The 26608-nt window shown below is 39.5% G+C and overlaps 1 protein-coding gene across 4 annotated transcripts; it reads right to left on the reverse strand.

Moving 5' to 3' along the window:
• Positions 1-917: 917 nt before the first annotated feature.
• On the reverse strand, positions 918-25689 carry MED1 (mediator complex subunit 1). 4 transcript variants are annotated; one of them, XM_079903789.1, is made up of 18 exons: positions 25468-25689; positions 23386-23492; positions 20852-20930; positions 19310-19364; positions 19073-19205; positions 18338-18366; positions 15609-15680; positions 15015-15089; positions 14143-14216; positions 13448-13537; positions 11818-11929; positions 11170-11294; positions 10799-10917; positions 9820-10021; positions 8448-8543; positions 8219-8324; positions 6436-6576; positions 918-1161 (listed from the first exon to the last, which is right to left on the reverse strand). In XM_079903789.1, exons 1-18 carry the CDS (start codon positions 25490-25492, stop codon positions 1131-1133), a joined length of 1671 nt encoding a protein of 556 aa, XP_079759915.1. In that variant the 5' UTR covers positions 25493-25689; the 3' UTR covers positions 918-1130. The 4 variants fall into 4 exon arrangements, with proteins under 4 accessions (XP_079759915.1, XP_079759913.1, XP_079759914.1 ...); XM_079903790.1 differs by lacking the exon at positions 918-1161 and adding an exon at positions 5990-6241; XM_079903787.1 differs by lacking the exon at positions 918-1161 and having other exon boundaries at positions 1678-6576.
• Between the last annotated feature and the right edge of the window lie 919 nt (positions 25690-26608).

The following is a 26608-nucleotide window of genomic DNA, read 5'->3' on the forward strand; positions in this document are numbered from 1 at the left end:
CCTAATTTCAATTATACTTTCCAGTTAATTTCAAGTAATACTCAGCAAAGACTTTTACTTTGTTAGTTAAAATTTTTTGACTGGACTTTTAAAAAGCTGAATAAACAAAAATTATTCAAAGGTTAAAAATTTATTACACATAGGCATGTTGCTTTTTATCAAAGAAATTTATTCGCATGTAAATAAACACGTTTTTGTAATGTTTGGGGGGAAAAAATCCCACAGATTTTTATCTACTTTCAAAAAAATGAAAAACCCCCAAGTATTTACAGAACGGCCATATGCACAGAAAATCAAATTTGAAAAGATTTTAGAAAAGACCCTCCCCATCTGCTCCTGATGTACATTTTTGAAACAAAATTTAAAGCTCAGCTTTTGCAACTGAGCATGTTTCCCAACCTAGCTTCTGATATGTTAAGTACTTCCTACCCCTCAAAAAACTAACTCAAGGGTAGAAATCAGGGGGGAGGGAGATTGGGGAGGAAAAAAAAAGGTAAAAGAAGATGAGATTGCTTAGGGATTGTGAATAGTGAGTTTCCTATACTGGAATCTGCTTTAAGTGACTCAGCTGGATACTATGACTCACTGGCTCCCTGGAAGGTTTCTTTTGAGAATTCATAATAGTGCTGCCCTAAATTTTCAAACCTAGGCCTTAAGGAAAATCCTTCCAAGAGCCACCAACCTCAAGCCTAGTTTTGGCAATTATATCCTGCTTCATTCCCACCGCCTCCCCCCCCAATACTTGTTTTAAAAGAAATTGATTTTTGAACCTGGAATCTTCATGTACATCAGAGCAGGTTTTGACCAAGAACCCCTAACATGAAGCCAAAAGACAGAAGAGGAATCAGGTCAAACTAAGAATACATAAAGACTCCAGCAGCAGAAGATAGGTAGAAGTTGACTTCATGTCCTTGCCGTCTTTTGAAACAGGAGAATGAGTACACCTAGACAGGAGGGAGGTGTCCCAGGCTTGGTTTATTCTGCCTCTTCTCCTCCACCCTGTGGAGAAATGCAGTGCTCCCTGGTTCTCAGGCAGGGTGAAGCAGTTTAGCCCCGGCTCCCTGTTAAGCAAGTTCAGATGCTGGGTCAGTGTGTGGGGTGTGCCCATCGACAAGTCAGGGGCTTATCCTTCATCCAGATCCTAACTCGGGATTCTTTGATCTGGGATGAAGACAGAAAGAGAGAAAAAGCTTCCCAGTTTACTCATTTTGGTATTTGTTGGCTCTGCTTGGGGGAGCTGAGCCCCTGATACTATGCAGTACATTCCCCATAAGATTTTCCCCACCCAGACCAACTTAAAAACCATTTTTTTTTTCCTGCAGAAACCAATGGGATAGGATTCAAAACTAGGTGAGAAATCCAACCTGGTTGTGTGTCTGAGAGGCTGCTACTGTATCAGCATCACAAGATAAAGCACTCTGGTATCACCTTGCCCATGTCCTCCTTAGTGTCACCCAAGACATTTGACTCTGATACGGTAACCGATAACTTTTCTTGCTCCACTTTGCAATGTTTCGTTTCCTACTTCTTATTACCTTGGGACACAAAAGTGGCAGAGTTGTTGTGAGCTGATGACCAGAAAAGGGAGAACACTAAAGGAAATCAGAGACAGTCAGGAAAGAAAGCCAAAGCTGATTTTCCAACTCTATGCTAACTCCAACCTGCAGAAAGGGATGAATATAGAAATCTTCAATATCTGATGAAGTCACTCCATTTATCTCACACACATACATAACACACACACACACACACACACACACACACACACACAAATGAATCACCTGGCTTTTTTTTTTTTTTTTAATCCAGAAGAGTTGTGCTGGGGATCATGCCCCGTCCTGCTGACACAGAACCTGAATGGAATCATCAGGAATGGCACAGTGCAGGTGTCAAAATCAAAGTAAGGCCGCAGAATTTTGAGAGGACCCTCCAAATACTGAGAACTTGTGTTGCACTCAAATGGTCTCCTGGATTTCTATATTTATGAGAAGGGCTTCTTATTGATGTCCCCCAGAATCCAGACTCAGACCTGTTCCTCCAAAAAGGTCCAATTGTGTTGCTACATAGTAGCAAGGGTTTATCTTCATACCCACCTAGCATTCCAGGCCCCCCCCGCATTACTTCAAGTGAGCTTGGAACTGTTTTAAGTGAACTATGGCTGCAAATTTTTTACTGTTTTATCTAAGGGAGCATACAATGGAATAATTAAAGTCTGGACTCCTTATCCTTGTGATGAAGGGAAACAAGGAGCCCAGCTCTCAGGAATGGCATCAGTTCTCCTACTAACAAAATGCTGGGATGTGGACTTTTGGCACATTGTAGAAATAGGAGAACTATTAATTCTGTACTGGTTTTCATGCCACTGGATCAAAGAGGCTGTCCCACTTTTAAACCTCACTGCATCTGAAAACACGTTTACATCCCAAAAAGCCAGCCCAGCTTTCTTTAAAGGAAAAAGAAACTATAAATCAATACCTCCACAGAAAGATATCTCTTAATATTCCTATGATGTCTGAACCATATGAAAAACCTCCTAAAACAAAAATACCATTTTGGTTTTCTACGTAACTCCAAAGGTGGACTCTGACTAATCTGCTTCAGCTTGATACTGCAGTACCAGCACAAGCTCCAAGCTCCCTACCACCAAATAAGCCTCGTTCTTCCACCTCCCATCATTTTGAACCCTGAACCTCATAGAATTAGAAAAAAACACTGTATAAAAGCAAACAGATAAAGGATTGAAATATTACAAATAAATAGCTAAAATCATCTTCCCTCCCCAATCACTCCTAAGAAACAGACACCAAACATTACTTAAGTGTCCAAAATGACCAAAGTCCTTCATTTGCCCACGCCTCAAATGGACAACTACCCAAACAAAGGTGAACAACCTTCATGCAAATGCATCAAGGAATGTATTGCTTTTTCATTTTCTGCCCAGCCCTTCAAATACATGCACTAAAATGTGTTTAAAACATGGCCTAAAAATGGAAAAAGGGAGAAAAAATATATATGAATATTTCCCACAAAACTGGTTCCCACCCTTCCCTCTCCCTAAGCCCTTCCCACCCCCTCCCTTTCATAAGCAAGTATTTTAACTTTTTTTTTTTTTTTTCTGGCAAAGGAACAAGTGATTCGTGGTAACCAGAATCAAACCCTATGGTCTCTTTAGTAGGGTCTGGCTATGCCTTTCTAAATTCACCCCACTTGGTGTCAAAGCCATGCCATTTAAGATTCTTAAAACACAAAATCAGACCTGTCTCACTCCTTATGGTGATTTGCCTATACACTTAGTTTTTCTCTGGCCATGGTTTTTGCTTTAAAAAGTAAGGTTCCTAGTTGCCAATCAGGGCCACATCCATAAGATCGTCATCTTCCTCCCCAATCATAAAGTCAGGGCTAAGCCTTGAGGGCCTGTCTGTAGATAAGATTGTGTTACTTGTCATAGACAAGGACTGGTCTGAAGAGATGGGTGATTTAGACCAACTCTCTGGCTTGATGCTATGAGATTTTTTCTTGTCTCGGTCTTTGTCCCGGTCCCGGTCCCTATCTTTGTCTTTTACTTTCTTCTTTTCTTTTTTGTGCTTCTTATGCTTCTCTGTGCTGTACTCTGGAAGAGGTCGGATGCCATCATCTGAGCTGGGACTGTTCTGATAAGACTTCTCTGCTATGGAGGAGCCTGACTCACTCTCACTGTCCAGATTCTGGGGGGTATATGCTGGTGACTTACTATGACTGGGAGAGCCACGCTCATGCTTTGGAGTGGAACCACTGATGAGTGGAGAGCCATAGTTTTTGGAGGAGGCCATCTGAGGCCTCAGCCCTTCTCCACTACTTTCCCCAGGTTTCTGCAAAGTCACTTTGGCTTTAATGCTGGGGGATCCCCCATCATGCTTGCTGATGATAATTTTTGCCACACCCGTGCTCCCCACATTTTTTGACTCTGAGGTCTTCTTAGATGAATCCACCGAGCCCCCCAAGGTGGAAACCTTTGATTTGTCTTTATCACTTTTCTCACGCTTGCCCTGGAACTCTCCTCCTGACATGTTATGTTTGGAGGACACAGGATGGCTAGAAGAATTTGTGCTCACCCCCACCTGGCCGTCCATTGGGTCTTCACCCCCAGGGCCACTGGTGACAACCCCATGCTTCAGTTTATCTATGACAGCTGTTAAGGACGGCTTCTTATTTCTGCTGGGAGATTTCCCTTTGGAACTCCCATGCTGGTTCTGAGAGGATGACATGGAAGAGCCACTTGAGGAAAAGGAAGAGGAAGATGCTGTACAAGAGTTAGATGATGGGGGAGTTTTCTGAGACAATGAGCCTGAAGATCCTAACCCTGAAGATGACTTCATGCCAGTGCTTGAACTAGTTCCAGACATGTGAGAACCACCAGAACCTGAACTGATAGGAGACTTGGCTTTAGAGGATGGGGGAGTCCCAGGAACAGGCTTCATTGGAGAGGCAAGCTTATCAGAGCCTCCAGGTGGCCTTGAATGGGAAGGGGATATGTTTGGTTTACTCAAAGAAGGATTCATAAGTGATGATGGCTTCCCTTGAGGTTTCATCTTGGTGCTGCTGGAGCCACTGCTCAGTCCATGCTTGGTAATAGGAGAGGAGCCAGGCTTCCCCCCAGACTGGGATGAATTTTTGGACTGGCTAGATCCCGAAGACCCCTGGCTAGAATATATACTGCTACTTAACTTGGAACTTGATGAACCTTCTGATTTACTGCTTTTCATCTTGCCTGAGTTGGAAGCAGAAGACGAGGAAGAATGGCTATGGTGGCTTTTACTTCCTGAGGAAGACACAGAACCACTGCTGGTATACTGACTGTGAGAGGAGGGCTTGCCCACCATCACGGTTCCCTTAGGAATCTGAATAGTGATTTTGGGAATGGGTGGTGTGGCAACACCTGGGGGAGTCTGAGATCTTCCTGAACTGCCTGGAGATTTGGATCCACCTGTACTAGTAGGTGGGGTGAAAGGTCGGTTAGAACAACTGTGAGATGGAGACTTCCCCTCAGTGTCTGCCTTCTTCCGTTTTGGAGGCTTATCTTTGCTTTTGCCATCATTAGAAGGGGTTCGACTGCGCTTCCCTGGTTTGCTGTCTAATCCTGGCCCTGATAGACTACTGTTACTGGTGCCATTGCCTTCCTTTACTCTCTTTTGAGTCTTTTCTTTCCCTAAGTCCCCAGTGGTCAATAAAGGACTCTGGCTACCACTGTGATGCTCCATAAGATCTGTAGGACCCAAAGCCTTACCAGCCACTGCTATTATACTGAAATCAACTGTGTCAGCTTGGCTATTGCCTTTAAACTTAGTCTCCCCATTATCACCTCCAAGCATTGGCACCCCCAAAGTATTTAGTGCCTGAGATGTAAATCCTTTGAAATCATCATTATCTCCACTTTGGCTGCTTTCATCAAAATATTCTTCTCCAAAACCACTTTGGCTCTGGCTGTTCAACAAATCAGGATTGAAATCTACTCCATCAGGAAAAAAATGATTGGTAGGAGAGTCACTACTGGGGCTTCCAGCAGCATCTGCAATAAGGTCAGCTGGATCAGTGTATGGATTTTCATTATTATTGGCTTGAAAGACATCAGGGTCAAAGAGGGCACTCTGAGAATGCCCAGAGCTTGAAGAATCTCGAACAGGGGTGCCAATGGGTGGACAATCGTCACTAGTGCTGGGAAGCTTAGAAGCTTCTTCTGCAATGTCTGAAAGGATATCAGTTACATCCGGGCCAATGCTGTCTGAACTGGATAGTCGGACCATCCTTTGAATACTGGATTGGGGATGAGGTACTGGTTGTGGGTAAGTTGTTGGGGGAGTGCTACACTGGCTTGGAGCTGGAGTGATGTGTGGCGTATCCAGCGTGTCAGCTGTCATGTTGACATCAAAGATAGGGTTCTGTGAGTCAACATCCATTGAAAATAGCTCCCTCTGAAAGTCATCTTCAGTCTGGTGCTTGGGTTTGTCAGGTGGTAATCTTGATGACTTCTTCTTCTTTGCCTTGTTGCTTCCCGAGCACATTTCCATCCGGGGTGAGCCGGAAGAGGAGTTCTGCCTTTCTAAAGGGCTGCTTCCATAAAGGGTTGAGAAATCCTGGGCAGGATTATCTTTAAGAAGGTTCATGAGCATCGGGTGGTTCTTGGTGTTGCCGGCCATCGAAGAGACAGGTGGCGGCGTGTGATGAGGAGGGGTCGGACTCGAGCCAATGGTAGACCCCCCGTTCCCTGTGATTTGCAACAAACTGGTAAGAATTGGGTTCTGAGATACCTTGCTGAAGTCCTCCCCATGGCCCACCGACTCATGCCGATCTTTGATGCTCATGCTCATATTAAACAAGGTGGTAATGGGACCCCCCGGAAAGGTGTTGGTTGGTGTAGTGGTACCACTCATTGGGTTGTTGCCTGTGGTCATGCCATACCCTGGGCTGCTAGCCGGGGGCAGGTTCTTTTTCACCATGTCTTCAACTGTCTCTGCAATGAGGGACAGTGCTGGAGTGTCGGCCTGAATGGTTTCAGCTTTCCTCCGAATAGCCCTCATCGTCACAGGGATGGACATACATCTGTAAAATAAGATGGAAAAAACAAAGTTAATATTGCACTAGCTGCTAATGAAACCAATTTTTTATTTGGGAAAACAGGCTTTAATTTTGCCTGAGACTTACATATGCCAAAAGGTTTACAATAAGCAGCTTTCAGGCAAGGCAAATAACCCGCAAGGCAGGAGCAGTTCTATGAAATGCCAGAGCTTTGGGTAAACTCATTCTAAAAGAATCTGGGGGCTTCCCTGGTGGTGCAGTGGTTAAGAATCCACCTGCCAATGCAGGGGACACGGGTTCAAGCCCTCGTCCGGGAAGATCCCACACGTCGCAGAGCAACTAAGCCCGTGTGCCACAACTACCGAGCCTGTGCTCTGGAGCCCATGTGCCGCAACTACTGAAGCCCGTGCGCCTAGAGCCCATGCTCCGCAACAGGAGAAGCCACCGCAATGAGAAGCCCACGCACCGCAACGAAGAGTGGCCCCCGCTCACTGCAACTAGAGAGAGTCTGCGTGCAGTGACAAAGACCCAACGCAGCCAAAAAAAAATTAAAAATAAAAAGAATCTGGATGGAATTCCCTGGTGGTCCAGTGGTTAGGACTCCCTGCTTCCACTGCAGGGGGCACGGATTCAATCCCTAGTTGGGGAACTGAGATCCCGCAAGCCTCACAGCACAGCCCCCCAAAAAAAAACAAAACAATCTGGACCAGAGGCAATCATCAACCTCTTTTGAAGTGCCACCAAATAAACCAACCATAAACAAGAGTCCAAATAATTAGACATCATACTGAACTAAAATAAAACTGGTAATAATGAACTTAGTAAGAAAATGCCGTCCTTTTGGGCTTTACATGTGATTAATGGTATATATAATTTATCTTAATTGATGAATCATTAGAAAAACCTCTTGACCCATCAAGTTCTAAACTTTAATGGCTTAGATCACCCCAAAGCTATACTGTGAAAAGTGCTACCACTGGCAGTAAATCTTTTTTATTTTAAAGCAAAGCACTTTTGATGTTACAGATAAATTTATGTTTATAAACATGTTTGAAAATATTTTGCTCTAGAATATGTCAGCAACCTTTCTTAAAGGACCAGATAGTAATGTTTTAGACTTTCAAAGATCATATGGTTTCTGTCCAACTACTCTGCCATCTTAGCTCAAAAGCCACCATAAACAATATGTAAATGAAAAGATGTGTTCACTTACAGGTATGTTTTATTGTGTTCCAATAAAATTTATTTACTAAACAGACCACTGGTACCTACTCCAAAAAAATCTTGAAATTACATATTAATGTTTATGGAAAGCTGACTGGCTTAAGGATCTTCCCACATACTGCCACGTGACACATTGTATGTGTTTTAAAAAAAATGACACAGAGGAAAAAGTGGAAAAAGATCTACATCTTATTTCAGCTCTCTCCCTCATAAAAGAACCCTAATGCGGGGCCTGAAGTTACCTACCTTACTTCCTATTACTCTCATAATGAGATTTATAAAACCAAAAGCTCATATTGCTTCTGATGCAAAAGCAGAGAAGGGTGAATTCAAAGCAGTGACTAAATGCTTTCCTACTAAATTTCCAATTCACTCTAATACTGAAAGCAACATTCCTTATACACCTCTTAATGGGACTCTGATGGAAAAGGGCCAGTGCTACCTTTGAACAACTTTGGCAATGAAGTCATCTGTGCAGATGAGTGCATCTGACAGCCCCTTGTAGAGTTTACAGCTCACATGTGTTGAGTCCTGCACATCCATTACCACTGAAAGACAAAATATATAGGAGGCATTTAAGATAGAGTCAGCTTCAGTTTCTGACTTTCCAAAAAAGATAAAGGGACCAAACTGCTGCCCTGAGAGAGGTGCTAGCCACCCACATAACTCACCACACACCAGGGAGTCATTCACAGGGTGCTGAAAAGATACGCTGAAACGGGATTCTGAGAGGGGACACACTTCAAATTGGAGTAGCCCAGGAGAATCTAAAAGGCAAAGAAAAGGATCATAAAATAATCAACCAAATAAAAGACTTGAGACATGTAAATGGTAATTATTAACTATGAAATTTTCTCTCCCTCATTGGAAACTAAATCCCACACACATTTTTTTAATACACAAAACCTACTATGTCACCCACAGGTGACTAAAGGTATCAGATTCCAAGGAATCTACCAGTGTATGTTACGAATACTCCAAAACAAATAAGTAACTAAACTTCAGTTTTCTAAAATGAAGGCACTTAATCCCAACACACACACACACACACACACACACACACACACACACACACACACACACACACACACACACACACACACACACACACTATCATTGGTTTCTAAGCCAAACAGGCTGACAGCCCAGAGACAAGGATTATATACTTTCTTGGGAAAAAGCATGCATCTCTGTAGGACTAACTTCATAACTACCTCACAAAAACTCATTTTTAAATACCGTGAAGCTATGTGGAAAATTCTCCTAGGATTGAAATATGTGAAATAGAAGGGTCATAAGGACACTTGCACATGCTCTGTGTCATTACTCCAACTTTCTAAAATTTCTCATTTCTAAAGAAATTCTTATTCCCATAAAAGATGTCTCCTGATTTACCTTCCATTTCTTCTTGCCTACCATTTGTGCTGATACAGCTCTATCACTGAAGTGCTTTACAACTAAAGTAAAAAATTAACTATGGTTAACTAGAGAAGCCAAAATTCGTATCAAGATTTCTAATAGCAAACTGTTTGAAAAACATCAGCATTCCAGCATCCTGGGAGAAAAAAGAGAAGGGCACAGGTCTCATCCCTTTTTAAGCTATATGATTAAGTTCTCCAAAGAATGGGGAGAGGAAATATACTCAGGACTAAAATGTGGGAACCACTGTCCTAACAACCTAAAATTTAGATATCAAGAACTCCTCTCTTCCTGCAGAATCCCAAATTCTACCTTATATATCTGTTGCAAGGTTCAGGCCCTTAGGTACCCAATTATATTGCTGCATGCAGAACAAGAGTAAGTCCATTGCAACAAAATCCAGTGGTTTCCAAATGCCAATTTACAGACTGGTTCCATCAAAATTATTCATGGAGCTTGAACTAGATTCCCAACTTCTCCCACATTAAGTTCATTTGAGTATGAAAACCAAATGTATGTAGTTTTAAAAGCTCCACAGGTGATATGATGGGCCACAAAATTAGAGAACTACTAGAGTAATCAGTTTCCATTTACCAGTAAGTATATCAAAAGGAAAGGCAGTACCTTCTTTCAGAATAGTTCTTTTGACACAGCTTCCAATTAGGGTGTTATAGGCCACTTGGTGTCTGATCAGATTCAGGATAAGAGGAACCCGGCCAGGGTGCTGAAAGGTGATTTTGCTAACAAGGGTTCCCTGTAGACTTCTACCATCTGGAAGAGGAGCATCTTTGTTGAGGAAATAGCAATGCTGCTGACCTGGAAGAGCCTGGGCAAAAAGAACAAAGGAAACGAATGCTATTTACTCACCCACTGTACTCCAACCACAAACTATCCTTAAAAAAACCCTACTCCTCAAAAATCAGCAATTTCTTGCTGAATATTAAAGCTCCACAGTCAGTTCTTTGGTCAGCTAATGTTAAATGCCAAATACTCGCTTGGCTGAAAAGACCCCTTCTTTGTAAATGTTCCGCTAATGGTTTCCTAATCTAGCTAATATAAAAATTACCTCAGAAATCTGTATAAGAGAGGTCCCTGGACCACAAGTGCAAAATCTATATTTTTAATAACACCCTATATAGTTATAACAGAGCCAGAATTTGGGAACTATTACTTACTCCAGACTACTGTCAAACATTCAAATAAATTCAAGTCCAGATGTGGTTTTAAAACGCTCCTTAATTTATTCATTCCAGTACTTTCTTCTCCATTAAATACTTTGCAGATTATAAGCTCATGGCACTTGAAAGAATTAAACAGCAATAACTCTTAATACCTACTTATGTGCTTGTAAAAGTTCAGAATACCATTAAGACACTTTCACCTGAAATTTCAACAATGAAATGTACGTTGTTTCCTGACTTGGAAGCTCATGCTTTTCCTTCAGTATGTTTCACAGATTTCTGTAATTTCCTGCCTGACTGAGGAAAGAGGACATGATCCAGCGGTCCAAAAGAACATCATCTGACCTCAGTTATCCTATAAAAGGAAGATTCTGATCTTGGGTCCAAACATAATCTACAACAATTCATAAGGACTTACTTACAGCATAAAATCGCATGTTGTGATTCAAAGGTATAGGGTCAGGGTCCTTTGACAGCTCAAATTGAGTGATCAGTTCATAAAGGGGTACATAAGTTGGTTGGGTTTCAAACAATGGAATTCCTAGAAAAACAAAGATCAATACAATGATCACAGTGAGATGCAAACGTTGACAGCTCAGTTTTCCCTTCATGAGTTCTACTTCATTCGCCCATTTATTCAAAAAGTACTTACTAATAAGCAAAAGCACCATGACATCTATACCCATCAGTGGTTTTTTGAGGCCAAGACTGAAAGGTCTAAGATAATCTGAATGTGAAGTTTGCTTTTCACTTTTATAACAATTATTAGCTCCTGATGCTTCCTAAAACTCACCTGTGCAGTTCTGAAGTTTCTGAACAAATGCTCTAGATACTGGGATTGGCTGGGGAAATTTCAAGAAGAAACAGGCAGGAAGATCAACACTGTTGGCACTGGTGATTGAGGAGAAGGAGGGAGTCCTTCAAAAAAAAAGAAAAGGTGGAGGATTGGGATTTTGAATGATGTGAAAATGAAAAATCTAAACACTCATTCTTAGACATGTCTGTATCATATAACCACCTACTCACAAAACCTATCAAAAGTTCACTCTTTGAACTTCCTTCCCCCAATTCCAAAATATTCTGTTTGTTAACCCTAGAGTATCTTACCAAACATCTATCCTGAGGCACGTTCTCTAGTTATTACTTCAGTATAGCTCTAAATCAACATAAAGTCCCATAGGAAAATCCCATAGAGCAATCATTAAACCAGTGCAAGTAGCACAGTTCTCTTCTTTCTCTCTCAGGATAAGAATGTGTTCTATGAGCAGACTTCAAAGAGGAACATGCAGATATTAAAAAGAGAAATTAAATGGGTAAAACAAAAAGCCCATCTCTAGAAAGTCCACTGGGGGAAGAGCCAAGTCAAAGTAATACCCGTTTCTTACTGGGCTTAAGGTTGAAATAAATGGACATTGCTAACCTACAATTATATTTAACTTACCATTTGTTGTCAACTGGATGTGACCCCATAATTAATGGTGCAATTGGGAGTTTATACATAGCAGATGTTCCTTCGATTGTCACTGATGCATTCATGCCCAAAGATCGAGGAACTGAGAAAAGGAAAGAAAAATGGTATTCTCCAAAGTAACACGAATTATAAGGATCTTGAGTTTCCCTGGTGGCGCAGTGGTTAAGAATCCGCCTGCCAATGCAGGGAACATGGGTTCGATCCCTGGCCCTGGAAGATCCCACATGCTGCGGAGCAACTAAGCCCATGTGCCCCAACTACTGAGCCTGTGCTCTAGAGCCTGTGAGCCACAACTACTGAGCCCATGTGCCACAACTACTGAAGCCCGTGTGCCTAGAGCCCGTGCTCCGCAACAAGAGAAGCCATGACAATGAGAAGCCCACACAGCACAACAAAGAGTGGCCCCGGCTCACCGCAACTAGAGAAAGCCTGCGCACAGCAATGAAGACCCAACACAGCCAAAAATAAAAGCAAATAAAAAAATAAATTTATTTTTTAAAAAAAAGAAAAAATTATAAGTATCTTAACATTAAAAAAAAAGCTAAAAGCTAACTTCTGTAAAATTTGTCAGCCCTAATTTGTTTGTCAGATACTATAATACCTATATAACTCAGAAACACTACAAGTTATCTTTCTAACCAACCAATATTTCTGTCAGTAAATAAAACAAAATACAGGAAACAATGCAGTCAAAGGAAAAAAAAATTTTAAAGGCTCATTACCAATATTTACTTATTTTCTCCAACTTCAGAAAGCATTTAAGTAGAATTATGATTATAGGATAGTCAATGATTGAAGTTAAAAGGGGACCAAATGAGGTATTAGGCCATTTCTCATTATGTTTTAGTCTATTAACGTGCAAATATAGGGAATTCTCTGGTGGTCCAGTTGTTAGGACTTCGGGCTTTCACTGCCAAGGGCAAGGGTTCAATCCCTGGTCTAAGATCCCATCAAGCCGTGCTGTGCAGCCAAAAAAAAAGTACAAATTCAAAGTAAGATCCATTATTTTAGTTCTTTAGCAAGTTGGCTAATTTCTTTACCTTTAAAGTAATGATTAAAGGGAATTATTTCAAGTCAGATGGTTTACATTTTTTTATTCACTCATTTACTTATTCAAAAGGAATTATTCAGTTTTTATTATTATGTATGTATGTGTACATATAGATATGTATATCTGTAGGAGTGTATGTGTATGTATCAGATGCAAACTCTGGTAGAAATGGAAAACTTTGGTAGGGATGGCAGATTTATTTGGGAGTAGCAAACCAGAAAGTACAGGCAGGCCTGGGCATTCAAATTTTTTTTTTTTTTTTTTTTTAATTTTTTTTATTTTTTGCAGTACGCGGGCCTCTCACTGTTGTGGCCTCTCCCGTTGCGGAGCACAGGCTCCGGACGCGCAGGCTCAGAGGCCATGGCTCACGGACCCAGCCTCTCCGCGGCATGTGGGATCTTCCCAGACCGGGGCGCGAACCCGTGTCCCCTGCATCGGCAGGCGGACTTTCAACCACTGCGCCACCAGGGAAGCCCGGCATTCAAATTTTTGAAAATATTTTTTAAACACTGAGCAAAACCTTCAGTTAATTTACAGTGAAAGTCTTACCATTATTCTCATGCAAAATGATAGGGGATGTAGTCTTATCATCCAGCAGGTCAGAAGGAGAAGCATAATACTTCAAGTTCATCAAATGACCTATGCAAAATAAAACTTATCACTACTTTTTTATCAGGTAAATTACAAATAAAGAAAAACATTCCCATTCCTATAAAACTATATACAAGAAAAGAGTTTCAGATATGAGGACTAATGATCCAAAGCAGCTTATGAAATATGACAGAAGCATAAATATTGATTCTAGCAGCAACAATTTACTTCACAATTTTAAAAACAAAACTAGGGGAGGGCAGGTGTTGACACCTTAGAAACCATTAAAAAAAATACACAAATGAGAGAGGGATAAATTGGTAGTTTGGAATTGGCATATACAAACTACTATAAATAAAATAAACAACAGGGTCCTACTGTTGTACCATACATAATACCTTGTAATAAACTATTATAGAAAAGAATGTGCAAAAGAAAAAAAAACATATACACACATATATATAACTGAATCACTTTGCTCTATACCAGAAACCAATATAACACTGTAAATCAACTATATTTCAATTAAAAAAAACCAGAAACACAAATGACTGGTAATTTTCACCTTCTGCTTATAAACCCAAGGTGAAATTGTAATAACCCCTCAACTAAAATTAGACATTTTTCTAAACAGGTAAAATAGAATCACATACCCCCACTTCTTGGAGTGAGATAGCCAACACTTCCATGAAGAATCTTATCCAAGGGACCAGCATTGGTTGCTTTCCTGCAAGACAAATGATCTATGTTTGCTTATATTTAAGCCCTGAAGGTATTAGTGTACAATGTGATAATGAGTTCAGCTCTTAAACATATTATAATTCTATCCTAATGACTCTATGTTGTACCTGGGCATTTAACAATTGTATTTCAACTTCAAAGTGAAGGGATTATTTCTAAGAATACATGTATGTATTATGTAATACATGTATTGTATGTAATATGTATGTAATATGGTGAACAAAAATTACAACTATACTATTATTTATCAGAAGGGAAGCCAGGGCTTCCCTGGTGGTGCAGTGGTTGAGAGTCCGCCTGTTGATGCAGGGGACACGGGTTCGTGCCCCAGTCCGGGAAGATCCCACATGCCGCGGAGCGGCTGGGCCCGTGAGCCATGGCTGCTGAGCCTGCGCATCTGGAGCCTGTGCTCCGCAATGGGAGAGGCCACGACAGTGAGAGGCCCGCATACCGCAAAAAAAAAAAAAAAAAAAAAAAAAAAGGGAGGCCAGGTTTGACAAGTCTTCTGATAAAACCTAAGAAATAAAAATTTTAAAAAAACTTAAAAAAATAAAAAACCTAAGGAATACCAACCAACAACTTAGGGATACTGATACTCAGAAAATGGAATGCAATCATTTGGGAACTGAAAGGATATGGACAAGATGTACAATACAGGTAAAACACAGATGCATAGTAACATACATCTATAATATATATTTAGAAAAATAAGAGCCTAGTAACCCCATAGACGAAAAACTTTAAGAACAAGGTCAAACAGAATTGACACTTTAGCCAGTCTTACCAATACATAACTGCCATTTTAGATAGATCCTGTTCTAAGGATTGGAGAGCCAAGTACATTTTAGTCTTTAGTTTGCTAGAAAGTAAATAAAGAAAACAAGAATTAAATAGTTGACAAATATATGTACACACACACACAAACATGAAAGCCTAGAGAGCAAGTCTACCTTGGAGGCAACTAAGATATCTATTTAAAAAACAAAATAAAACTTTAAAATGTTAAAAAATCATTACTGATCTACCAAAGCTAACTTTTATCTCTACTTAAAAGAGCCAAGCAGGTATACAGAATCCCAGGTAGGTTAAAAAATAAAAGTGGCAACCCAGTTCCATAACAATTTCTTTCAGCCTAGAAATCAGTATGTTGAAGACATCTCAAGGATTATCTTCTAGCACTATAATCCATTAATGCAGATATTTGTTTATTTAATATACCTTTAAAAGACATTAAGCTGGAAGCTGAGCTATACATTGTCAGTATGAGTAGAAATCACAAATGAGCTAGGGCCGAAGACTTGGCAAATTTCTAAGTACAAAATGGTTTATAGATTTATACTAATTTTTCCAAAAAAAGCAAAAAAATAAAAATACTTACTTGTCCCCTGGAAGGTTATAAAGATTAACAAGACCCTTAAGGTGCTTAGAAAATTCATCAAAATTTTTTTCCCTATAAGAAGTTCAGGGGAGAGGGAAGAGAATAAAACATACAATTACTATTCAGTCTTATCAGCAAAGTGCCAAAAATCATGGCTATATAAAACTAATCTTAATAATTTACTTTACTCTTTTTCCCCCAAAGTTTTCTAGAATCAATCAAAAGTAGGAAAAGAAAATGCAGTGTATCCCTTTCTCTGCCCCATTTTTCTGAAGGAGGTGCTAATAAGCAGTATAAAAGATAGTCAAAAAGACCCGATAACTCATATAGTAATTCGCTCTTAAGTAATGAGACTTGGTTTAAATAAATCACTTCTTCTCCTCTTAATCTGTAAGTGAGATGATTGGATGTCATGAGGAAAAAAAACTTTTGGAGAGAAAATGGAAATAAATAAATTGGGAAGATAGAACACTTTTCATGTATACAGATAGAACACTTTTCATGTATACGGCAACATAAGAGCAAAGAAGGAAAATGAACACTAGGAGAGAGATGGGAGACCTAAGGAAAAGGGGAATGGGTACTGTGGAGGCAAACCACATATTCCAAAATGTTCCTATGACTAGCTTTACCCCAGGAAAAAGTAACTACTACCATGAACCCCTGGCTTCCTAGAACCTAATATTCAGGCATGGTTTCTTAGTCGAATAAGGTTTTGTGGACAAGAATCCAACATAACTCGACAATTCTAACTCTCTACATCTATTTCAAACTTAAAAACAAAAAAAATGTCCCTTGAAAGCTGTACTGCTCTGACAACGTCAGATACTTGGTCGGGCATTTATTGACCACTTACTGCCCAAAGTGCCATGAAGACATTAAAAGGAAGCAAGAGCAGCAGCAAAATATATTCCCTACCTTAAAATTACCATCTATACAAAGTGATCAAAAATACCAGGTAGGACTTCCCTGGTGGCGCAGTGGTTAAGAATCCACCTGCCAATGCAGGGGACATGGGTTTGAGCCCTGGTTCAGGAAGATCCCACATGCAGCGGAGCAACTAAGCCCTTGCACCACAACTACTGAGCCTGAACTCTAGATCCCACGAGCCACAACTACTGAAGCCTGGGCACCTAGGGCCCATGCTCCACAACAAGAGAAGCCATCGCAACAAGAAGCCCGTACACCACAACGAAGAGTAGCCCCCGCTAGCCGCAACTAGAGAAAGCCCACGCGCAGCAACGAAGACCCAATGCAGCCAAAAATAAATTAATTAAAAAAAAAAAATACCAGGTAAAGACCAATATTCTTCCTAAGGTTCCCACTTTAAAACATGCCTACAAATTAACTTTAGAACACCATCAGTTCATAAATTGGTATGGTCTCCTACTCCACATTAGAGCCAGACATATTTTTTTCCTGGACTATTCTGGTAATACAACTTTGCTAGACTTATTGAGTTAATGAAATCATAAAATGTTATTTTTTATGTTACACTGCAATTTTTCAAAGCTCGTTCAAATCTGGTGTATTTGGCTATAAGGACATTAAACTGATCATTGAGAAGACTGAGTGTAAAACTTATTTCCTCAATATTAACACCCTTTCTAAGACGCCTCCATGTGATATCTGATAACTTCACTATAATTTAAAATATAAAATAGATGTAATGACTTTCTCAAATTCCCAGAGAGTTAACTCTGGGTTTAAATTTAAGCATGAAAATTTCCACTCAATTCAAAGAGAAAAGATAAGCCAATGGCAAAAAACATCAATTACTAAAAGAGACTGTCTTCAAGCCTAGCACTTTACTATAATGGGACCCATATACCTTAAGTAGAAAATAATTTTTCTCAAAGTTGAAGTGAAAAAAAGTTCTTTTCATGGTATAGACTCAAATTTCTCAAGCTTTCTTTGATTCAATAATTAGGTTCTATTTATTTTTGTTCCACACAGAATTCCTAAGGTTAGCTCAGTAGTTCTCAACCAGGAGTGATTTTGCCCTCCAGAGGACACCTGACAATACCTGGAGATATTTTTGATTATCATAATTCAGGAGATATTGCAACTAGTTGGGAGAGACCAGGGATGCTGTTAAACATCCAACAATGATCTGGGCATCCCCCTACAGCAATGAATTTCCCAAACCAAATTTCAATACTGTCAAGGTTGAGAAACCCTGGGATAGACGGAATAGGGTAAAAAAAAAATCAAGCTAAGTCAATTCTGAAAGTGAACAAGTACAGACTGTGAAAAATCTTGACCCAAGAAAATAAATTTGTTCCTCAGGAAAGTAACTTCCTACCATCCTCAAAACTTAGCTATAAAGAATAGCACTGTCGGGCTTCCCTGGTGGCGCAGTGGTTGAGAGTCCGCCTGCCAATGCAGGGGACACGGGTTCATGCCCCAGTCCGGGAGGATCGCACATGCCGCAAAGCAACTAAGCCCGTGTGCCACAACTACTGAGCCCGCGAGCTACAACTACTGTGAATGCATGCCACAACTACTGAAGCCCGCACACCTAGACCCCATGCTCCACAACAAGAGAAGCCACCGCAATAGAAGCCCGCACACCACAACAAGAGTAGACCCTGCTCGCCACAACTAGAGAAAGCCCACGCGCAGCAACAAGGACCCAACACAGCCAAAAATTTAAAAAAGCAATTAAAAAAAAAAAAAAGAATAGCACTGTCTGCCAGTATCAGGGAATATAAATGTCATCTGCTCACCTTAGCTGCTGTACAAGCTCTGGACAGCTCTGAAATTAAAGAAATTATGTTAAAACTTTAAACTACTTTAAGACACTTGAAGACATCAAAAGTTTTTCTCCTTTATTAATAACACATGCTTTATAAAAAAACATTAAAACTATAGAAGATTCTTATATTAAGATATCAAAAATATCTTCTTCCTACTTGGTAAACCATGGGTTGGGTCAGGAAATTAAAGATTAAAATATATATGAAATAGCTTATAAAGGAATCAACTTTCAGCTGCTTGTTTAAAACATTAGGACCTCTCTTTAAAGCCATCCTTGGAATCCATATTCAACTGTCTGGTTATACACATTTTACATTCCTCTCTATTACAGGGTTTTTCAGAGACATTAGTTATGTACAAGATTATCTGTCCTTCTTGATTATAAGTTCTTTGAGGTAGGAACTTTAAATTATTTGTATCCCCAGAAACTATTGTTCAATTGCGGCTCATGTTTGTTGATATGAAATGGAAAGGGTTCCTCTGGTGTTTCCTTTTGTCAAAGCCTCTGGATGATGTCAGAGATGGACCCAGATTATACTAAATTCCACTCTACAGCTACTGATGTTGTAGCCCATCACATCATCTCTATAGTGGCTCATGAAAAAAACCTAAACCCAAGCTATTTCAAACCCCAACAATTCCTTTTAAAATTAATGTCCCTAAGTAAACCCCACAGATTCCAGTGAAATATCAACAACACATACCACAGGATTCTCCCCATGGTGAGCCACTTTTACATCACAAAGCTGTCCTGCAGGATCTAACTGCACTTCCACATAGAACATATCTGACGTGATGTAACATTCAGTGCCACTGGCACTGAGATGAGAGCCCAGTCTAGCAGGAACAAATCAAAACAAAAATTAATAGAAGACACATAAATAAAGCCACCCAAAGTCAACACTAAGTTAAACATTTCTGCCTACAGATAGACTACTTACCCATTCTGTCTTGCTATAGACTCCAAACGGTCAGTCATTGCTGGTAAAGATGTTACTACAAAAGGGTGAAAAAAGGAAATCACAAAAGATGTTCCAAATAAATTGTATTCTTCAGAGTCAGAAACATCTCAAGAGTATATCTATCCTTCCAAAGCCAGAAACATATTCAATAGTTCAAATGCTTATAATGCGCATAAAGTTCATTGGTAAGGCTTAGCTGTGGCCTAAGCAGTAATAAGGATCAAAAAAAAGATCTATTTGAAAAAAATGATTGCACCTTTCTCGTCTCTCTTTTTCATTACTCATTTGGGACAAGTTATCTTTAATTTAAAGAAGACACACTTAGGGACTTCCCTGGAGGTCCAGTGGTTAAGACTACGCGCTTCCACTGAAGGGGTCGCAGGTTCAATTGCTGGTCAGGGATCTAAGATCCTACATGCCGATCAGTGCGGCTAAAAAAAAGACACATTTATCTGCTAATGCTAGAATAAGGAAGATTAACATCAAAACCAGCATAGAAACAAATATTCTATGTTCACAGTGGCATTATTTACAATAGCCAAAAGATAGAAACAACCTAAGTGTCCATCAATGAATGAATGTATAAACAAAATGTTATTTTATTTACATATAATGTATACATACAATAAAATATTATTCAGCTTTCCTAAAAAGGAAGGAAATTCTGATATATGCTATAAAATGGATGAACCTTGAAGATATTATGCTAAGTGAAATAAGCCAATCACAAAAGAACAAATACTGTATGATTACACTTATATGAGGTATCTAGAGTAGTCAAATTGTTAGAGTCAGAATATAGAATGGTGGTTACCAGGAGCTGGGAAGAGGGGAAATGACAAGTTACTGTTTAATGCGTTCAGAGTTCCAGTTGGGAAGATGAAAAAGTTCTGGAGATGGATGGTGGTGATGGTTACACAACAATGTGAATGCACTTAATGCCACTGAACTGTACAATTAAAAATGGTTAAAATGGTAAATTTTGTTATATACATTTTACCACAATTTAAAAAAAAACAATATTCAGCTGAATCAGGTTCATTTGTGATAATCAGAGTAAAATCTGTTTTTACTTTCATTTTCCTTCAAAAACAGACAGAAGTACTAATTATAAGCTTGAATAATCAAGTTCATGATTTGAATTTTATGTTTGCTTGCCTGAAAACATTCTTTATAAACACTGTAAAAATCTCTTAGAGTCAAAAAGTCCATCTTCTTATTGAGTTAATTAGGAGAGAACATGTGAAGGAAAAAAACTTTCCCCTGCTATCTGCAATCTTATAGCTACCCTCCATCAATTATCTTTTGAGTTTCTACCAACCTCCAAAATGGGATAAAAAATAAATGTTTCAAAAGTTCAGGTAAGAGCTCATCTCAACTCCATAATGAAAGCAAGAACAACACCTAGCATAGAACGGTTGACCTATCTCAAATTTATATTTCTAGTGTAAGTATAAAATAGTCTTTCCTAAACTGGGTTTTTTTTAAAGAAATTAGCATATTTCAAAGATGTTTACAAACCTTTGAGAGCTTTCTGCAGCGTCTCCAAGCAGCTGACCAAATGTTGGTGCCCTCCAGAACTCATCACAACCCTCTTCTCCTGTATTAAGAAGGAAAACATTTCAGGTAAAAACTAACAAAGCCAACAGTGTTTTGGGTAAACATACACATTATCCCAGAAATAACATTTCAGGATAGTCTATATATTATGGTATAGTCTATATACTCTATATTTTCTATATATTCTAGATAATCTATAGATTTTTAACTGTTAGTCTGTCCATCCATCCAAAAGAGGAAAGGTTAATATACATGGATACAGGCATATCCATATCCATGAAAGCAGAAAAAGGTATTTCCAGATCTAGGACTTCCCTGGCAGTCCAGTGGTTAAGACTCTGCACTTCCAACGCCGGGGACGTGGGTTCGATCTCTAAGATCCCACATGCTGCATAGCATGGCCAAAAAAAAAAAAAAGCCTATACCAAAGGTATTTCCAGATCTAAAGTAAGATAACTTTCAGGGAAAAATTAGGAAGAATCAAAATGTAATAAATGAGATCAGCCTCCTGTAGAAGTGACTACATCCTAAGATTCAGTAACTTAAATGGGGTGGCTCAGATGGGACAATTCCCAAATCTAATAAGGTGATATGCATGTAATCTAAGAAATACAGCCAGACCTTAGTCAAACTAGATTGACTCTAAGAAACAGGATACGTAGTCCAGAAAAAGCCAAAGAGCAAAAAATTTAGCATAGTTTTTCTAAACATATCCAGGGAAGAAGTTTCTCTTTGCACAACATTCTAGTCCCCAGAAGTATGAACAGTTTTATGATACAAGGATAGTTTTTCAGACTTTTCCACGCCCTAAATCCATCTCTCTTGGCTCTAATTCCACCCTCACAAATATCTGACTAATTAATAATCTAGCTCCCTTTGTACCTTGAATATACAAGGACCTTGTCCATTGCAAGGACAATGGATACCAGTACTTTGGTAGCTGGAAAGACAAACACTCTGCTGTAAATTAATAAACTGGCATTCTGATTTCCCCGTTAATCTACTGAAATTTTGTTAGTATGTCAGTTGTTGAAAACTCTTCAAAATCTTTTACGTACCAATAAAAGTAGGTTTCTGAATCTGCAAAAGTAAGAAGTAGACAATGGAAGCTATGGTGACCAAACCAAGAACTGGTAACCCAAAAGAGGGTCTTAGTAGCCACCTGGAATCCCTCTATGTCATAATGTCTCCCTAATGACAATATCACTTATAGACCATATTTCAAACTAGAATATGGCTGCCTTATAGTATAAAAATGACAACCTCTGAATTCCCAGACTGGAAAAATTGCCATTCTTTAAGACTTCTAAAAAAAAACAAAAAACCTCTTTTATGTACACAATCCTGAGCCAGAAGATATCTGTAGGACTTAGTTATAGAAATCTTTTAGCAGCATGACACTTTGGTGTCCATTATCTCATTTGATCCCTACAGCAAAAAACTGGTGTTGTGTGTCTCTACTTTCCAGATGAGGAAACTGAGGATCAGAAAGAACAAATAATCTGTCCAAGGTCACTTAGGTAGAAGTACTGGAGTCAAGACTAAAATACAGGTTTTTTGACAGCAAATTCAGTTTTTTTACTAGGCTATATACTGATATGATCATTTTAAGCTCTAATAAATCTACTAAACTGAACTTACACTGGACCCGGTGTAAGGTTTGGTAGAGGGGTACTTTCACTGAGTATAACATGTATACAGAAAAGTATATGAATCTGAAGTGAAGAGATCGTTAATTATTACAAAGTGAACACAGACATATAACCATTGCCCAGGTCAAGTCATAAAAAAGTACTCCTGTAACATTTTACTACCACTGGATTCATATGGATGAACTTTTAACATCCAGCCTCTACCCTCACCCCACTCCCTGTATTCCACCTAACTAAGGGCTCCCCATACTGGTGAATGACTCAGAAAGGAGAAGTAGTACTGTAGAGAAAGAGGGCCACAGAGTAAACAGGTGAAGTTAATTAAAAATGAATTGCAAACTCAACTAGCAGAAAAGATACAGTGACAGTATTAGCACATTAGAATCAAGGAGCTTGACAGGAAGTGAAAAATAAATGTCTCTCTATATCAGTCTGTCATGTGTATCTTTTTTTTTTTTTTTTTTTGGCGGCACTGTGGTCCTTGTGGAATCTCAGTTCCCCAACCAGGGACTGAACCTGGGCCACGGTAGTGAAAGCCAGGAATCCTAACCACTAGGCCACCAGGGAACTCCCTATCAGGTGTATCTTTTATAGGTGTATTTCTTAGCACTTTGCCTAAAGTACCCCAGTGTACCATAACTCACAATTAACACAATTCTATAAATATACCTCCTTCTTAGGTAGACTCTTAAAAGTTGAAAGCCATCATGTGCTTATGATTTTATGAGAAATAAAACTGAAGACACACCATAATAACTAGTTAGAAAAAGCCTACACAGGGAGCTTAGCTTATTAAATAATTATCTAAGCACAACACTTTATCCACTTCACCACAATCCTCACCATGACTTGACGCACAAGCTTAATGGTTTCACTCCAAGGTCTATTTTGGTTAAATTTTGCATGGAGCCGTTCCAAGAGAGAACTCATCTTACTCAGCTTTTCCGACTCTAAGATATAAATCAGAAAACATCATTAGCAACTGTTCTTTCAAGACCTTCCACAATTTTTCTTGCAAACAAAACTCCCATACTTCATCCTGGTAAGAGCTCAGTTAAAATATTTTCCAATATGATTTACTTCAAAACATATGAAGAATTTGTTTTTAATGACAAGAAGACACATACAATTGTGGGTCTAGTCTAACAAACACCATAGAAGGGGACTGCTTTCTATTCAAACTTAATGAGAACCAAAAAAAGAACCATCTCTAATGCTGTTTAAGGATCAAGACTACCATTTAGTGACAAAATAATTTCATGGTATTCGTGAAATCCCTTATATGATATATGCAGAGCACACATTTGAACATGGCCTAACTACGGTTAGTTGGTTTTCAAAGTGAAAATACAGACTTTAATTTTTTCACATAATTTTAAGAGATCAATTTATAAGTATTATCAAGAAAACAGGCTTTATTTGCCATTCAGATTTTTCCTATTTAAACTCAAACTATATGAACAAGGAAGATGTCAATGACTAAAGGATGAGTTTCCAGAAAAGTTAAGAGAAAGGCAGAAAAGAATGGCTCCTGGATAGTGTGTGAAGGAACCTCCTACACCCTCCAACACTCCTGTAATTCTTGTAACTGCTTAGCACGAGCAAGGACCTGTGCTGGAGACCACCGGCAGTGTAAAAATACAATATGCCTGAGATGACACCTGTGAGGGGGTGTGGGTAAGTTACGTGAAAATAACCGTCACACAAAGCAAAATGAGATTTGTTCTTAAAAACAGAGACACATTACTACTGAAATTCAAAGGAGGAAAAGTTTGTAATTAGTTGTGGGGATGTTACAGAAAAGGTGCCATTGAAAGATGTATAGAATGTCAGCAATCTGAGTTGAGGTAGTGACATCTTCTAAATCAAGATTCAACTCCTCCCTCCAATGCCTTCATCTTCTGGAAAACTGTTTTTTGGTTTGTTTCAGCCAATTTATAGTTCTGGAGAAATGTCTGACAATTCCCACTTTCAAGACTCATTCACTCAGGCACTATTTTACATGATGGAGATACAGCAGTGAGCAAACTAGACAAAACTGCCTCATCTAGTTTCCATTTTACACTTGTCATTCCTCTGCACCAAGAAGTATACCTTTTTTCTTCCTCCCCTTCAAAACACACCCCGCCCCTTCTTTCCCTTAAGAAGCCTGATGATAAATATCTTTACAAAAATGCTCTAATGAAACATTTTTTGAGCAACTATTATGTGCCAGGGACTGTATAATGATGAGTAAGGCAAGATCCTGATCTACATAGCTCAGAGCACATTGGAGAAGACAAGTATATAATAGTGAGCTGTATCAACAGAACTATGTCCAAAATGCTAAGGAAGCATTTAAACTGTAAAGTGGAACGTCAGAGAATCTATGTAAGGTTACACAGAAAGTTGTTTTTCAGCAGTTCTGAATTAGTTCAGACATTGAAAGATTGAAATTCAACGCATTTTTAGAATATACAATAGCACAAGATGTGAACACTGTGACATTCTTGAGAACTGCTGGCTTTTAATACCATAAGTACCTAATCATTTCATTCACGCGAAAACATTCTCCAGTACTTTGACATACAGCGCTGTATTATTGTTTTTATGTCATCATTCACACTTCTCTTCTGGAAGGAGCAAGTTTTACATTCACTCGCCGCGTCTCCCATCCCTTTAGGCTAAAAATGCCCTGAGGCCCAAATGATTGCCCCTAGCTAAGCAGGAAACCTTAACATAAGTTGGGAGCCCCCATCTCCCCAAAGTCAAAGCTCTCCATCACCAAGGAAGGCAGTCGGAATCTAAAACTCACACACATCCCGCCTCCTAGACTCTGAGCCCTCGGGAGAGTGGCCCCCGCGGAAGCATCTGCCCCCCAGCTCCTCTCAGAGATTGGCTCCCCCAGCTGTGTCCCGCCCCCTGCTTTTCCCCTCAGTCACTCACCCTCGGTTTCCCCCTGAGCCTTCATCCTGACAGCGGGAAGGGCCTGAGTCCTACACAAGAGGATATGCCCCTCCTCACCACTAACAGAGGAACCAAGTTGGTTCGGGCTCCCGGGACGCAGGGCGCCTGCAGTCCCCACTCTTCCCGGGAAGGCTCAGTCTGAAGTCCCCGGCGGCAAGAAGAGAAGGGTGCTCGCGGCCGCCGCCATCTTCCGCAACAGAACTTCCGAAAGATCGCGAGATTAACCGTGATCCTGCGAGAGAGAGGAAAAGGGTTGGGCACCAAATATCGCGAAAAATGGTTAATACGTTGCTACTCGCGAGATTCTCCCCACCCTTCCTTCTCTCTCAATTGTCTTAGGCTTCTCGGCCGTAGGCATGGAGTTTGCTAGTTGGAAGTGTTCGGCTCCTCTGCGGAAATTGGCACTTTCGTTTTGGCTTTTAAGCAGTTTGCAAATTTAAATCCCCAGCTCTCTTTACTAAAAGACTAGCTCTTCGAAAATACTGTTATCGGGAATATTTTATTAAAATACTCGCTTTCTTGAGATACTAGGTGGAAAAAAATGTTGGGTATTTGTAACAATGTCCCAAGCTAGCCCGGTACACTTAATTTACATGTCCTAATTTTCTTTTTAATTTCAGAAATATTTTTCTTGAGCAATTCCAATATTTTTGAAGATCTGGGAGATTCTGGATTAAGAAAAACTTGTTTGCAGCAGTCAGATCATCGGATGCTGTTAATTATCTTTAGGATCCCAAAGGTGTTCACAATTGATTGTATCTTTTTTGTAATCATAGTGAAAACAAGCAGTTTAGCTAATACTCTACACTACAAATCACAAAGAATGTGTAGTCATATCTCTTGTGTCAGTAAATCCTCCCAAAGAGAAAGCTGGAGTAATGCCGATAAGTTCGTGGCCACTGGAACAAGAGCCAGGCTAAAATACAATTGTGCTAGCATTGGGTGGAAGTTCTTAAAATAGTTAAGGCTGCATTTTTTTTTTCAATGTTCTTTTTTTCCATACACACCCTTGAGAATAACTGCTGAAAAGTTGGATTTTACCTAGTTTGCTGTCAGGATATTAAGCAATGGATTTCCACTGGTTCTTTAGTCTCAGACTTTCCCCATATTTCAAAAATGA

Source organism: Stenella coeruleoalba, assembly GCF_951394435.1.
Source record: "Stenella coeruleoalba genome assembly, chromosome: 19".
Lineage (NCBI taxonomy): Eukaryota > Metazoa > Chordata > Mammalia > Artiodactyla > Delphinidae > Stenella > Stenella coeruleoalba.

What these genes read in the sequence shown, in the direction of transcription:
- MED1 (XM_079903787.1), bottom strand. Translation starts at nt 25,492, where the DNA reads ATGAAGGCTCAGGGGGAAACCGAGG. An exon ending in GAGCTTGTACAGCAGCTAAG is followed by an intron (nt 15,681 to 18,337) that starts GTGAGCAGATGA and finishes AACTTCTTATAG; the next exon opens with GGAAAAAAATTTTGATGAAT. An exon ending in ATTGCCAAAGTTGTTCAAAG is followed by an intron (nt 6,577 to 8,218) that starts GTAGCACTGGCC and finishes CTTATTTTACAG; the next exon opens with ATGTATGTCCATCCCTGTGA.